Consider the following 16,368-nt stretch of genomic DNA (forward strand, 5'->3'; position numbering starts at 1 on the left):
CTTTGATCTGGTTGGCTGGTGTTGACTCCTTGGATAAAAAAAGACAATCCCCCTTAACAAAAGGTGGGAGAAATATTGGAAAGTAGGATGAAGTGGCATGGACATGTGATGAGGACAGACAATGAATATCTGGCCTAAAGAGTGATAGGAATGGAAGTACCAGGGGAAAAAAGTGAGGGATGCTGAAGCAGAGGTCGATGGATAAAGTAAAAGAAGATTTGAAGGAAAAACATCTGATTGAGGAGGAGAAGCAGGACAGAGTGGTATGGTGAAGGCTGATCAGGCACATCAACCCCACACAGAAGTAGGAAAAGATGAGGAGAAAAAAAGAAGGCTCGATCCATGAACCAGTAATATCCTATCCAAGTACTGTACTGTCCTGCCACTTGAACATATCTGAGCTTTTTTTATGAAATTAATAATGCTGAGATTAAAATGAAATTTACTGCAAAAATTATGACATTATTAAATGTTGATGCCTCCACTCCTGAAAGATTGTATTGGGTGAGGCCCGTCAGTACACAAACTATCGGTCTTTCTCACTAATTTTGTTAAACATACACAAAAAATGCGTAACAAGAAAAAATGAAGTAGTCTCGCTTCTTACTGGAACATAAGTAAAAATCCTTGGTCTACAATGATTATTTAAATCATTCTAATTTAATGGCTACATAAACATTAAACAATTTTTAACGTCTCTTTTTATTCTTTCTCGTTTAACTACGCTTTACAAACAGAATTCTCGAATTAGCCGGTGAAAACTTGCAAATTCCACCCTTGCAAAGGAAATCCTTGTATACGTTCGACGTCCTACGTCATTCATTCAGAGGTCAGTAGGTGTGGTCGCACGTCAGGAGCAGGCAGGCCGTAGACGTGGCGCTGACGTCAGTAGTCTGATTTGTAACCCGGATTGAATCGAATCTTGACGACGGAGCTGTGGTCGGTGAGTTGGCTAATACAGAATTTCGGTTTATTTAATAAGCTGTTCTTTTGGAATCGATAGCTCGTTTAGTCTCAGGTGTCAAAATACAATATATTTTTTTGACTTTTTATACAAAGTTTCCGGAGAGATAGGGTTTTTAGGTACCAGCCGGTTGGAAGTTATGTGTGAAAAAGTTTGTCAGCATAGGACCGTTGACATTCTATGAAGGGCCTTAGTGTAGCACTGTAATGGCACTCATCCGTAATAATTTTTTAGTTATTTTCCCTTTTTATTCTAGTGTACGGAGGCTTTGTACGCAGGACTTGCCTTTTCAACCTAACAAGTATCTTGAATCGGTTTCGTGGCTGATTCGACCAATGGGATGTCTCGAAGTGTACGTTCTGTTTTTATTGACGCCTGTTTGAGCCAAAAGAAAGGAAGAGTGGGCCCTTTCCGGTAGTGTTAAAAACCAATAGAAAACTCCCCGGGAAATGGAGTCCAATGCTTGGTTTTCGACGAACCATAGAGTAGAAGCTGTTTTATGTTACAATATTGACAGTCCTTTTTAGCTAATCAGAAGCCAGATTTGTAAGCGAAGGCGGGTTTAAGAAAAGGTGTTGTTTTGACCCGGTATGGAAGGCTCTGCCTTCTTAGAATGGTGTTTGTGTGTGAGGAACAGATGTTTAATGATTTTAAATACATTTATGCAGAACTGAGAATATTTCGAAGTGGAAGTTATATACACTCTCCGTAAAGACAGAAGAATGTTTATGGTATTAAGTTATTTCGACATTGTAAGAGATCCAATTTAATATGTGAGTTTCATTTTTTATGTGGTAGCGAAAATATCGATTGACATTTTCGTAATAGAGCATATCATTAATGAATAGAAATAATATCGATCATTTTATATATTTTTCTTACCATAGCATATTTCCCACTGATTAAAGTTAATTGAATAATTACAAATGGTAAGGTTGTATTTTCATCCTGTTCACAATGACGTTTTGTTTATTAAAGTAACCGATATGGAGTACAGTAAAAAGCTAAATTGAGCATTGACTTAAACTTTAAAAGCCATTGACAACTTTTAAAAAAATGTCTGAATGAAATAACGGAACAAGTTAGCCACCAGATAACTAAAACGGCTTGATTAATAAGTTATTTTTGTTTATTCTTTGCTTGTTTGTCAAGTCTGATTTTTTTCAGTGTTGTTTTATTAGTCCTCCATAAACCTGTTTAGAGCAAAGACCTAAAACTACTGCTCAATCCTGGACAGAGGCTGATCCCTCTGAGTTTGTTGGAGCAGGTGCTGTATTTAGGAATACCGTATACTGAAATGCCAAAAACAATAAATGCTTATATTTAATTAATGTTTAACAGTCTTCTGAATGACCGAAGGTAAATGTGCAGTTTATGTGTTGCGTTGTTACTGGGCATGTTAGACATACATAGCTGTTTATAATAAGTAGTATTTAAAAAAATAATGAAATAAGACCTGTACTGTAGTTTGCAACTTTACAGATATTTTACTGTCAAAAAGTGAAATGAGCTGCCAACTGTTTTTCATTACCAACTCAAAAGTGGCATTATCTGATACCATTGTGATGCTTTAAGTTTTTGATGTTACAGGCTGTTTAGATTTCTTCTGTTGAAATAACCAGGACATAGCTTATTAAAGATTAAAACTTTACAATAATAATATGGCTTTAAATAGAGCTGTTTAATTATTGAAAAACATGTTCTTAGGCTGACAGTATAGGCAAAGAAAGCTATTTCAGTTGGGTACTATACTCAATTTTTATCTGAAGTGTTAGAATATGCTCCTTGAGGGAAGTGGTAATGTCATGATACTGCTGTGTGATGTCTTGAATCTTTGCCCTCTGAGAGTTGTTCTATAAGTTTTGTACAGATATATACACACTTTAGCATTCAGGTTGTAAACAAGGTTGTTACAATGCATGAGTTTTGTAGTTACCCATTTCTGAGTTTAATGAATGCAGTGCTCAGGTATGGGAATCTTGTTCAGCATTCTTTTTTTTTGGCTGAAGTACCTTGCACATGCCAATATTTATTCAAAGTCTACATTCACCACATTCCTTGGTACCATGTAAATATGTACATTACTTTCCCCTTTCAGGTAATATAAGCAGAATACTTTCATTATTGCATAGTCCGATTGCTACTGGAATATGCAACCAGTCTTGCCTAAGTTGTAAATAATTTATAAAAGAGAGAGGCTTGAATATATTTTTCAGAGTAAGATGTATGCATCACAAGTTTTATAAACAAAATACATTAATTTGCATTAATTTAGCCAAATTAAATCCACATCAGGTGCACTCAATGTCCATGTTCATGCCTCTTTTTAAGTTTTACATATGGCAAAATAAAATAAAGACTTAAAGATTCTGTGATAAAACTGCAAATGCTAAGTACTTTTCGTGCATATAAACATGAAAGTTGTTCTTTTTAGCTCAAGGAATTCTGATGTTTTTAAACATCCCGACTTTATAAAAAAAAAAAACATAAATGTTTAACACAGCTTTAACCAGGATAATTTCTAAAATAAGTTGCCACAAAAATACGTTATTATATTATAGTGTACATTGTTCATAACATGTTTTGTAAATACGAAGGTTGATTAGGTAAAAGTTTCTTTACTGGTTGAACACCCGCTGGTTGAACAGCTGAAATAATTTACTCATTTCTTTTTTTTTTTTGCAAGGCATTACATTTTTTTTCTTTGTTTTTCAGATATATGGTAATATATCTTTTCTAACTTGTAGTTGTATTTATTTTTATGTTTGTATAAGTCAGTAGGCTCTTTTGGTATTTTGTGCTTTTCTCAGCATTTTTCTTTAAGTCATGAAAAATTATTTTGCAGAACCTCTTACCTGCTCAATTTCTTTTTTAGTAAAATTAACATAATTAAAGAATATGTGTTTTGAGAACAACTGTGAATAGATTTTCAGCTAACTCTTTATCCCCAGTGGATGTTAACAGTTTTGAAAAAAGATTGTGTGAGTGATGCATTAAGTGGCATTTGCGTATTATGAATATATTTTCTTAGAGTTGCTTTTCCAGTAATCATATTTGGATGCAATTAGTTTTATGAGAGGTATTTGCATATTGTAAGTTTGTAATTATTCTTTCCTGAGCAATTTTAATCTTTTTAAGGTATCTAATGCCATCATCTGAATTCAAAGAGAGTGGTACATAAAGTATTGTGACATTTAAATCGCAATTCCACTTATGATCTTGGCACACTATTCACTGTTGAAAATAATTATCTCACCTGCCTAATCCATTCCACTGTATTGGATGGCTAGTGCCTGTCCCAGCAGATGCAGTGCAGAACAAACCCTGGGTGTGGCAACAGTCAATCTCAAGGCACCCACACTCGCATACCAACTCTTACTCAGTCACCCCAGACCAATTTGGAGTTTTTGAAATTTAAGAAGAATGCCTGTGCAATCTCTGCTTAGGCAGTGTTTGGGTTTGAACTGAAAATTCAGGGCGGAGTGGTGGCTCTGAGGCTAAGGATCTGTGCTGGTATCCAGAAGGTTGCCGGTTCGAATCCCCATCACTGCCAAAAGAGGTCCTACTCTGCTGGACCCTTGAGCAAGACCCTTAACCTGTAATTGCTCCAGGGGTGCTGTACAATGGCTGACTCTGCGCTCTGACCCCAAGGGGTATGCGAAAACTAACAAATTCCTAATACAAGAAATTGTATAAGGCAAAATAAAGAACAAAAAAACAAAATTGAGACTCTGGAGTTATGGGGCAGTGGCATTAAGCACTTTATATTCATGTCACTGAAACAGAATTAAATGCAAAAAGAAAAAGAAAACACTCAAATGTATTACAGAAAAATCATGCATTTTGTATGCAGAAACAAATGTTTTCTGTGTACATGTATATTTTTTAGTTACTAACTGGTTTTCAGTTTTAGTATATGTACATGTAGCTTGTCTAAAATGGAGACAAAATGAGCTGCTTTATGCACCTTATCTGTTTCATAATAAAATTTACCAATCATTGTTTCAAAATGTCTTCCTTGTCCAGTCACTCAAGTGTTTAGGCTAATGATGTTGCTTTGAAACTGAAGCTTGTGCAGAACTACTATTGTAATATTTATAGCTGACATATTTTAAAAGTATGATTTAAAACATCATCAGATTTTCACACAAGTCCACAAGTGCCATCATCTATATGCTACACCAATCCCTCTCCCACTTGGACAGAGGCAGTGGTGCTGTAAGAATTATGTTTCTGGACTTCTCTAGCACCTTCAACACCATCCAACCTCTGCTCCTTAGGGACAAGCTGACAGAGATGGGAGTAGATTCATACCTGGTGGCATGCATGGATCGTGGACTATCTTACAGACAGACCTCAGTATGTTTGTCTCGGGAACTGCAGGTCTGACATTGTGGTCAGCAACATAGGAGCACCTCATGGGACTGTATTTTCTCCGGTCCTGTTCAGCCTATATACATCGGACTTCCAATACAACTCGGAGTCCTGCCACATGCAAAAGTTCGCTGACAACTACTGCTATCGTGGGCTGCATCAGGAGTGGGCAGGAGGAGGAGTATAGCAACCTAATCAAGGACTTTGTTAAATGGTGCAACTCAAACCACCTACAACTGAACACCAGCAAAACCACAGAGCTGGTGGTGGATTTTAGGAGGACCAGGCCCCTCATAGACCCCGTGATCATCAGAGGTAACTGTGTGCAGAGGGTGCAGACCTATAAATACCTGGGAGTGCAGCTGGATGATGAACTGGACTGGACTGCTAATACTGATGCTCTGTGCAAGAGAGGACAGAGCTGACTATACTTCCTTAGAAGGCTAGCGTCCTTCAACATCTGCAATAAGTTGCTGCAGATGTTCTATCAGACGGTTGTGGCGAGCACCCTCTTCTACACGGTGGTGTGCTGGAGAGGCAGCATAAAGAAGAGGGACGCCTCACGCCTGGACAAACTGGTGAGGAAGGCAGGCTTTATTGTAGGCACGGTGCTGGACAGTTTGACATCCGTGGCAGAGCGACGGGCGCTGAGCAGGCTCCTGTCAATCATGGAGAATCCACTGCATCCACTGAACAGTATCATCTCCAGACAGATGAGCAGCTTCAGCGACAGACTGCTGTCACTGTCCTGCTCCAATGACAGACTGAGGCGATTGTTCCTCCCCCACACTATGCGACTCTTCAATTCCACTTCGGGGGGGGGGGGGGGACGGGGGTAAACGTTAACATTATACAAAGTTATTGTCTGTTATACCTACATTTTTATCACTCTTTAGTATTGTTTTTTATCAATATGCTGCTGCTGGAGTATGTGAATTTCCCCTTGGGATTAATAAAGTATATATCTACGTATCTATCTATCTAAAAGTAGATATGGAAAATCCAGCTAAACAAATGAGGAAAATCACCCAGTATTCTGTGAGAGTGGCCTAGCTGGTAATTTGAAGGTGAGTTTAGAGTCAGGTGTTGTCAATCAGTGTCATGGATGTCAGTCAATGTGATCACAATCCGATGTGAATGGACACCCTGTTCATATTAAAATAACAGGGTTATATCAAGGGCTTCATCTTCAAACAGGTTTGTGCAGTATCAGTTTGTCATGCCACTGACAAAAGACATTTCAGAGGACCTCAGAAAAAGAATTGCTGATGCTCATCCTACCGAAAAAGGCTAAAAACCCATCTGTAAAATGATTGGACTGCACCAATCCACAGTCAGACAGATTATGTGCAAGTAGAGGAAGTTTGACTATTGTTAACCCTCTCCAGGAGTGGTCGACCAACAAAGATCACTCCAAAGGCAAGGTGTGTGATTGTTTGCGAGGTCAGAAAAGAAATAAAGCTAACTTCTAAGCATCCAAAAGCCTTTCTCATATTGGCCAAGGTTAATGTTCATGAGTTCATCAACAACAGTTGTGTGCATGGCAGGGTTGCAGGAGAAAGCCACTGCTTTCCAAAAAAACATTGCTTCCTGACTACAGTTTGCTGAAGAACACGTGAACAAGCCTAAAAGCTACTGGAGTAATATTTTATGGATAGATGAGAACAAAATAGAACTCTGCACTTGAAATGAGAAGCTTTATGTTTGGAGAAAGAAAAACATTGCATTCCAGCATGAGAAGCTCATCCCATCTGTGAAACATGGTGGCGGTAGTATCATGCTTTGGGTATGTTTTGCTGCATCTGGGCCTGGACAGCTTGCTATTGTGGACAGGAAAATGAATTCTGAATTACACCAGCGAATTCTAAAGGAAAATGTCAAGACATCTGTCTGTGAACTAACACTCGAGGGAAACGGTGTCCTGTAGCAAGGCAGCGACCCCAAGTACACAAATTGTTCTACTAAAGAGTGTTTGAAGAAGAATAAAATAAAGGTTTTGAATTGGCCAAGACAAAGTTCTCACCTAAACCCAATAGAAATGTTATGGAAGGACCTGAAGTGTGAAGTTCATTTCAGGAAAACCCAGGAACATCCCTGTGTTAAGGCAATTCTGTATGGAGGAATGGGCCACAATTCCTCCAAGCTGATGTGCAGGACTGATCAAGACATACCAGAAACATTTAGTTGCAGGTATTGCTGCAAAAGGGGTCACATCAAGTACTAAAAGCAAAAGTTCACATACTTTTGCCACTCACAGATTTGTGACATTGGATCATTTTCCTCAATAAATAAATCGACTATATTTTGTTGCATTTGTTCAGTTGTGTTCTGTTCACCTACTTTCAGGACAGGTATGTAAATTTGATGATGATCTAGGTTGGATTTATGAAGGAATGTGGGAAATTCTGAATGGTTCACTTACTTTCAAGTACCACTTTATGTAGAGCTGTGGAAAGTAGCAGAAAGGGCAGTGTTGGAGCCTGGGTGAAAACATTTCTTGTGAATGCGTTAGGAGTAAATGGTGTATTGACACCAAAATAAGAGGAGAGGCTTAGGCAAGGAGTATAGTATGAGAGAAGAAGAAAAAGCAACAGGGAATAGCTAGGAGAAAGAGTAACGGTACAAATGTGAACTTATGTTATTTCTTTGAAAACTTCCCAGGAACCCAGACAAACAATGACATTAATAAATGCAGCAAGAGTACAGTCTGTAATCATTCAGAGATGTTATGATAATATCTAAAAGATTAGCAGAATATTGGCTACACACAGGCATGCAAATAGTCAGGATGCTCCAAACATCCTTCTTCATTGAGTTTGAGCTTTTGAAGACATTAGAGTTTCTGTTACTAAAGTAAAAATGTGATGAAAATATTTAACTCTTTCAGGGTTGATGTTGACTTTTGTCAAAAGGAGGAGTTGACGATGGTAATCAACTGTAAACTGTGACAAAACCAACCGTTATGTTTTAGTTGGACTCTTGTTGCTAGAAGGAAAGTTAGCTTCATTGGTTTGATTTCCTTCGCTCGTGTGAATAGCAAGGCGCAAACAACGGCAAAAATGGCACTGACATAGCGAGAGACCAAAGCGGATGCGTAAAGCAAACACTCAGTGGATGACATTTTGCCTATTATCTCTCAACTGGACTATGACTTGTCGAACTCCGATTTTGATAAAAGTGATCAAAAACGAATGTAAGGTTCCAGTTTCACCTGATTGGTCCACGGCTAATTGTGGTACTGACAATGTTTGCCAGGGAGGACTGCCACTTAACAATGATAAGAGGTAGAAACCAGATTGCAATGTACTGCGACCGTGATCACTGCTGCTGCCCCAGCCACACGAAGACAGCCTGGCAGCAAGCCTGCCACACATTCTTTGCAAACTGGCAGCCACAGCATGCAGCAACAGACGTTTTATGTTGATTTCTGTGTGAAACCATTGCTTTTAAGTAACTATGTTTTTTGGAAAAAATAATCAGCCCTCAAAGTATTAAAGTACACAGCACATATTTGAATAATATAGAAGCCCTTTGCTTGCACCCTCCATTTGTAAGTATTTTAATGTAATTACTGTAGTTAAGTGCAGTCCTGTTCTAGTGCTGATTCTGGATGAGTCCACATACACATGTTTAAAGTGAGCAGACTTGTTCATTAATTTATTAGTTTTTTTTTTTTTTTTTAATTTGTTTGTTGTATTTGTTAATGATGAAACAACTGAAACATGAAAATATATAAAAGATTATTAATGTATAGAGTGGGCGGTTACACAACTAAAATTTTAAGGCAGCATGAACAATGCTCATGTTACTAAATGCATTGTAATGGGAATTGCAAAACAAAATAAAAATATTTAACGCCTAAATGAAAGGGTTTGATTTCATTAAGTTGTTTTATCATTTTTAGTACACTGTGTTAATCCGCAAGGAGACATTGTCATCACATGGCCTATAAGCTGTGCTTGATTAGTGCAAGTAGGTTTTATTGGGTCCTAATTAGTATTTGAGTGGAGAGTATTGGGTCCTAATTAGTATTTGAGTGGAGAGACTTTTTGTTTTGGCAAATGTTTAGGAGAATGTGTGCATAGTCTACATTTAACAGGACATGTAGCATTTTCTATAGCAGTTTCAGGCCATCCTTTATCAAATACTGTAGCTGCATCTTGTGTAAATTGGATTACAGTTCAAGTTTATTGTCATGCTTATAGAATGCAGTGAAATTCTTACTTGGTACTTATTTTGTTTAAGCACACATGTCCTGTTTTGGTGAATCAAACCTTCAGTGATTTCACCTCAAATCATCTACAGTCTTTGTTAAAATCTAACTTGGTTTCAGCTTAAAATGGAGGACAAATCGATTATTATTACCTTTACCACACTACTAGCACATAGACTTCTCTTGCTCAGCTGGAAGAATCCTAGCCCACTTGTTATAAGGCAGTGGGTAACTGAAATTGGAAAAAATTGAATTCTCACTTAGAGGAATTCTTCACAGCTTTTTTTTAAATATTGCAAATTGTAATTAATCAAATCATAGGATAAGGATTTATATCTGGGAAAATGACACTCTCTTTGTTGTTTTTAAAGATTTGCTCATGCTTTTGGCTCTCGTCTTTCTCACAGGCCGGGTTTGAATTCTGGTTTAAGTTTGACATGATTGTATGGGATGTTGTTTTCTTCAAATAAAATCAATAAAGTAATAATAATAAAAAAAAAAGAGTCTAACTTGGTTTGATGGAGAAATTCTCTAAGTTGCATTGTAAAGTATTTACATTTTCTTTTAAACTGCAGAACATAGATTCATTGGGTCAATGTAGTCGTTGTTATGTATGGAATACATTGCAATTCGCAACTGCATGTGGTAATCAACATGCCACATTGGCATTCTCTGTCACGTTGATCAGTGAATATTACTACCTTACCTTGAAACTAATAGAATATGTTGTAAGATGTGCATGAACATTATGGAACACAGCTTTTGGATGCTTTTTTTTGGCCCACAAAAATTAATGTTGCTTTGACTATTAGTTTAATACCTGTCTCATAAAAATACCCTTCCTCCTACAGGTTACGGTTATGAGTCTCAATGAATACAAGAAGACGCCACGGTTCTAGAAGTACAGAGCAGGGAGTATATCTTGGACCCTCCCAAACACAAGTGTATCCCCCTGCATCCAGCCCTCCTGTTTATCAGCCTCAACCACCACCTCCTCCTCCTCCTCCCTTAGCAATTATTGACGATACCATGTCCTGTAGAGATCGAACACAGGAGTTTCTGTCAGCCTGCAAATCCCTGCAGGGGAGACAGGTATGTAACCTTGATGATTTAGAGGTAGCTTCATGTTTTAGAAAACCTTACTTCTAGCTTTACCAATAAATTAATAAGGGTATATTTTTTAAGGTTGTCCACAATTTTGCATGTGCAAGCTTTATTTTAAAACATCTTTGCAATAAACTCAATTAAAAACCTACTTGAAGACCATTTTAAAATGGATTTACAAGGTACATTTTTATTTTAAATCTCCATTTTCCATAAATGAAGGTTCACCGTGTCCCCCTGATTGCATGTTGTCATGACTCCTAACAAGCAAAACTGGTCATTTTAGTTGGTCATTATCTCACTGAAAGATATAGATATTTCTATTGTGGACCACTGTGGTGCATACAGCCACCCTAACCGGACACAGACAGGCAGAGACACAAGTTCAGCACAGCACACATTTATTTACAGCTGGGGAAGCACTTCTTCCTTGCTCCCCACAGCACAGTACATACATCATAATTCATAGTCCTTCCGCCTCCACTCCTCCCTCACAATCTTCGTCATCCTTCCTCCCAACTCTGGCTCTCTGAATGGAGTGAGGCAGCTTCTTTTATGTTGTACCTGGGAGTGTTCCAGGTGGCTCATTAATTGAACCTGGAATCAATCCCAGGTGTGGTGAAAGCCCAGAGTAGGGTTCTGCAGCTCACCCTGGTGGCCCCCACGGAACACAACAGAGCTATGCCAAACTATAACTCCCAGCATGCTCTGCGGGAATCCTTGGTGCCACAGCCGCCCAGTTGGGCTGCCCTCTAACGTCCCGGGAGAGGTAGTGCTTTTCAAATGCCCTCTCCCCCAGTACTTCCATCCAGCTGGCATTGTGGCCAGGTAATGGTTTTGGCCGCCCTCACACTTTAGATATATCTAATATATACACTTACATACATGATATAAACATTCATGTGCATACAATGTAATGTTTGTAATTTGTGATTTCTTACTGTTGTTTTGTATTTTATTTTACCAATTTTGTAACTGTACTGTGTATATAACTTTTGAGTCAATATTGGAAGTGAAGTGTATGTAAATTGGACTAAATTTAAGTAAACAAAATTCTACAAATTCTGTATGTCAGTAGTGATTTAGATCACCACTTTTGGTTCAAAATTAATTATAAACAAATGGAAACTACATTACAATACTGCATGGACTAAAACTGAGAAGCTGTAAAATCCTTACAAAGGAGAAAAGCTGCAAGCCCAAAAGGGTATTCGGCAAAAAATTTAAAAAATCTTATTTTGTTTCTTAAAGGCATATTCTACCTAAACGTGATTATTGTTTGTAGTGATGGCCAAAAATAAATTTTAATCTCCTGTTTTCATGGAGAAACCAGCATTGATAGAATGTGCTTCAGTGGGGACCCACATTGAATAATATCAAAATGTCCATGTAAAAAAATTCAAATTACTCTTGTCACATAGTTGACATACTCAGTCTTATGCTGTGAAAGCATATTTAAAAAAAAACAAAAAAAACTGTAATCACTACAAATGATGTGGAGTAAATTTTAAAAAATAACAATTTTTGGGTGCTATATTCTTTTAAAGTTATCAGTGTTTTTTGGAATTAAGAGAGCAAAAGCTCTTACGTAAAGCATTAAGCCAAGTACCATAATGCATCTTTCCAAGAAGTATAGAAATGCTTTAGAATGTGCACATCTATGCGTCACATAAGCTTCATGTCAGTTATCCAGTCGTTTGCTCACAACATGCAAAACATATTATTAAACAGATACGTTACTGGAAAATCCCCTCATTCCTTAGTAAAGAATCCTACTCTCTTTAATTAAAAAGCTCAGAATTATGTGAATGCATTTCCTGTTTATGATGTATGGTAATTTTTCCAGAGGTTATCTATGTAACAGTATTGTGGCAAAAAAGCGTGCACTTTTTTTTTTTTTGTGCATGTTGTGAGGAAACTACTGAATAATTGATCTGTGGATTATGCAACAAACGTAAGTAACATGATGTCAACCCAGGTCTTTTTCATATTTGTAAACTTTTTTTATCATGGTTGTTCCGTTAAAAAATTATGTTTAAAATTTTCCATGTCGTCATTGCAAAACAGATTGGGCCAATGTTAACTTAAATGTAAAAAATTTTTATGATAGTCAGTTCAGCCATTTTTGCTTGATGGCAGACAGGCAGAAAGAATGTGATCTGATCCTTAGTGTGCAAAATGGACTAATAACATCAGCAAAGCTGAAAAATGTAAAAGACAGACAGTGGGTGTCTGTTTTATTTATACAGATCAGAGGCACTCAGCTCTGGTCCTTGAGATCTACAGTGGTTGCAGGTTTTTGCTTTAACCAAATGAGGTACACATGACAAATGAACCACCAGCTCTCAAGCTAATGAGCTTCCATTTAAACCTGTGTATACACATCATAAAGCATCTGTGTTAATACAGTGTTTTGAAATAAATGCGAGAGAAAGGAAGGACCAAGAAGTACAAGTTTGTTCACAACCACAAAACATATGGATAATGTTCTCAGGAAAGGAAAAAATCTACACTGTGATAAAGACCTAGGAAGTATGGAAACACTATTGAGCCATATAATTAAATAACAAGTTTCTTTATCTGCTAGGCTTGGCTTCAATTACAAAACTGGATGGAACTTCACCCACTGGAGACCTCTGCAACTGGAGTTTAGCACTCCAATACAGATGAACATAAATTCATTCACTTGCAAACAAACAAAACTGGGAAAAAGTGCTATGATATTAATATACTTCTATCTTTATAAGCACATTTGGGATAACGTAGAATTGGAGGTTCACATGAATGTGTCGGTAAAAAATCTGCAGGAACTTTTTGATATTAAGTCAGAATTAACCAAGATCCCTAAGGAATGTTTCTGGCGCCTTGTTGAATTCAAGATGCTTTAGCATAAAAAGGGGTCCTATATAGGATTAGATTAGTGTAAGGCTGCTTTATTATGTGTACCTACCCAATTGGTTTTTTGAGTTGTCTCTTAAAACACTTATATTTTACAAATACAAATAAGGTAATGTATAAATGTACAGTTTTAAACTAGTGGCAGTTAACAAGGGATGAAAGAAAACTAAATCTCAATCTATAACAGTGCTGAGAAAAAAACCCTTTCAGCTAGAACAGGTAAAATTTGACTACTTACGGTTCTGTTTGTAATACATTGGTGGTTGATATATTGATTTATTACTATGATAATCACAGTCAGATTTTGTGCAGTTACTGTGTGTATTGAACTCAAAGTGTTTAATTATGTGTTTCAGAATGGGGTCCAGATTAACAAACCAACTCTGACTGCTATAAAGCAGAGAAGTGACTTTACGCTAATGGCAAAGTAAGTATATTTAGGATTAGGGTTAGGTCCAGACAGGTTTTTTAAGGCTGATTTCATGTTACTTAATCGTCTGATTCAGAATTATTTTGACATGCAAAAGTCACCATCTCACGGGTCTTGCTTCCTAAGGTTGTAATGTCTAGTCTTGACACGTGACGTCAAAGTGTCTCTCCGAGATGATCATGTGTCGACCCAAGATTTTTTTTATATAATAGATATATGTATAAGTTTTCACTGGTGTCTTTGGACTAGTGGGGGATTGTGTACAGATATATAATATTGAGTAGTTGTCCTTGTGTGTGTGTGTGTGTGTGTGTGTGTGTGTGTATATATATATATATATATATATATATATATATATATATATATATATATTCGTTTCACTCCCAATATATCTGCACTTGATTTTACATCTCTGATTTGTGTTGCCTGTTATTTCGTTACTGGGGGAAAAAAATCACTCTTTGTAAGGAGTACGGCTTATTATCTGGAGAATCCTCAGGGTGGCCTTAGTCTTGGTTGTGTAGCTGCCGTTCTGGGTAAAGGGGTCGCCAGTTACAATGTGCATGTTCTTCTTTTTAGCCTGCATATGCTGGGTTCATATCCAAATGTCTGTTAATGCCATTTTCATTGAATAGCCATGTTTCAGCCAGTACTGTGGCACTTTTAGTATTAGTCTTGAATTGTACTAGCACTGAGTCCTGTTTTAAATGTGTGTCCAGTCGAATTTGTATTTGTGTAAATCAGAGACTTTGGGTGCATTACTGTGTTCCTGTATACATGTGGCAAGTGTTTTTGATGTTTGTCACACGTTTACAGCCAGGCATGAATTACACGGAATGTTGTAAACTGTGTTCTGTGTCTGTATTGCCAATTTCTTACTTTTAACATTAAAAAGGACTATGGTCAGAGTGCATGTAGGCTTGGGTGCTATTTTGATGCCTGATCTGGACAGGATATGTGCTGTATCTTTCTGATACCCCATGATGATAAGGAAGTATGTGTCAGGTGGGGTGAGGAGTCACATTGGAGTCAATTGTTGGCTGGGGTCTCTGGCATCTCCTGTGTAAGCATTGTCTGATGGATGTCTTTGGATAGCCATTTGATGCGGACTTTCATTTTTTTTAGTCTCCATGATATTACAATGTGTAAAAACTCTTCTGAATAGTCTTAACACAACTCTGTTTAAGGGATGATGAGTGATTGCTAGCAAAGTGAAATATTTTGTCTGCATAACATTCCTTACGGTATATACCTGTAATCAGGGTAGTGTCATTACCTCTTTCGATGGATATGTCAATATATGTATATGTGTGAGTGTCTGTGTATAATTACAAATGCACACTAACACACAATCAGTTAATTGGTGTTGGTAATTGAACACTGCTTAAATGTAAGTATATCTGCACATAGGTTTTAATAATTAATTGGACTACAGGTTTTTTTTACTGTTAAATCACACCTTTATTTATAAAGGTTTTTTTTTCCTTCACTGTGTCAGCTAGACATTCATAATTCTTGAAGTGTAATAAATATGGATTACCATTTTAACAATGCGGTACTTGTTTCTTACCAAAACTTATACTGATTGACGCACATTAACAAATATGTCTTCTTGATAAACAAGTTATGAACATATGATACAAGACTAACATGCTTAATAGGTTTATAAGTAAAATACACATCTTTCTGTTAAGCTAAGAAGACTATTGTTAACTAAGCAGCAATTTCAAATTTGTCTGTCTTTTGTTTTTCCAATTGAAAATGTAATCTGCTGCATTTAAAACAAGCTCTCTATTCAAGCTCAAACTGTTTTCGTTTTAATTTAAAGGATAACATAAAAAGGTCTGAATTCATTAAAGCAGCTTTTGTTGCCATTTGTCTAGTTGCATGGAATGACTTGTTTGATTCCTTTTTCCCAGTTTATTACGCCACTTTCTATAACATAAAGGCTAATATTCCAATCGTGCCTCGATCTCTTGTAAAACAAGCCTCGACTTGCTTTGTTTACACCACAGGAAGTTTTCTGCAAAAAAACAAAACAAAAACAAAAAAAAAAAGCTTCAGTGCCTCAATCACCATAATACCTCGCCTGAAGGAGCACTGCAACTAAACTACTGTACAGCCTAGAAAAGCAGGGGTTGTAAAGATAGGCTTTTGTGATCCGCCAATTTACCAATCACTGGTAGTCTTTTTAGTAAAAAAAAAATCACCTGATTTAGATAGCGGGCTGAATGATCAGTGCATCTCTAGACTATCCCTCATATGTCTCCCATCTTTTGGCATAGGATAGCACAAAAAACAAGGCTGTAAGAATACAAACCTCTTCTTTTTCAAATAAAGTGTGCAAAAATATATCTATGAAAAATGTTTAATAACACTTGCTTT

At 37.0% G+C, this 16,368-nt stretch overlaps 1 protein-coding gene across 3 annotated transcripts in view; it reads left to right on the plus strand.

The window, feature by feature from the left end:
- Nucleotides 1-830: 830 nt before the first annotated feature.
- stx5a (syntaxin 5A) overlaps nt 831-16,368 on the plus strand; it is a 36,678-nt gene continuing 21,140 nt past the window's right edge. Inside the window, exons 1-3 of one of the 3 annotated variants that reach the window (XM_028804438.2) lie at nt 831-943; nt 10,403-10,643; nt 13,910-13,980. In XM_028804438.2, the coding sequence (XP_028660271.1) occupies nt 10,422-10,643; nt 13,910-13,980 (293 nt within the window). In that variant the 5' untranslated portion in view covers nt 831-943; nt 10,403-10,421. Of the gene's footprint in view, nt 944-1,576; nt 1,738-2,190; nt 2,324-10,402; nt 10,644-13,909; nt 13,981-16,368 lie in introns of those variants that run through there. The other 2 variants (XM_028804444.2, XM_051930582.1) reach the window with 2 other exon arrangements.

This window comes from Erpetoichthys calabaricus, chromosome 1, assembly GCF_900747795.2.
Source record: "Erpetoichthys calabaricus chromosome 1, fErpCal1.3, whole genome shotgun sequence".
Classification (NCBI taxonomy): Eukaryota; Metazoa; Chordata; class Cladistia; order Polypteriformes; family Polypteridae; genus Erpetoichthys; species Erpetoichthys calabaricus.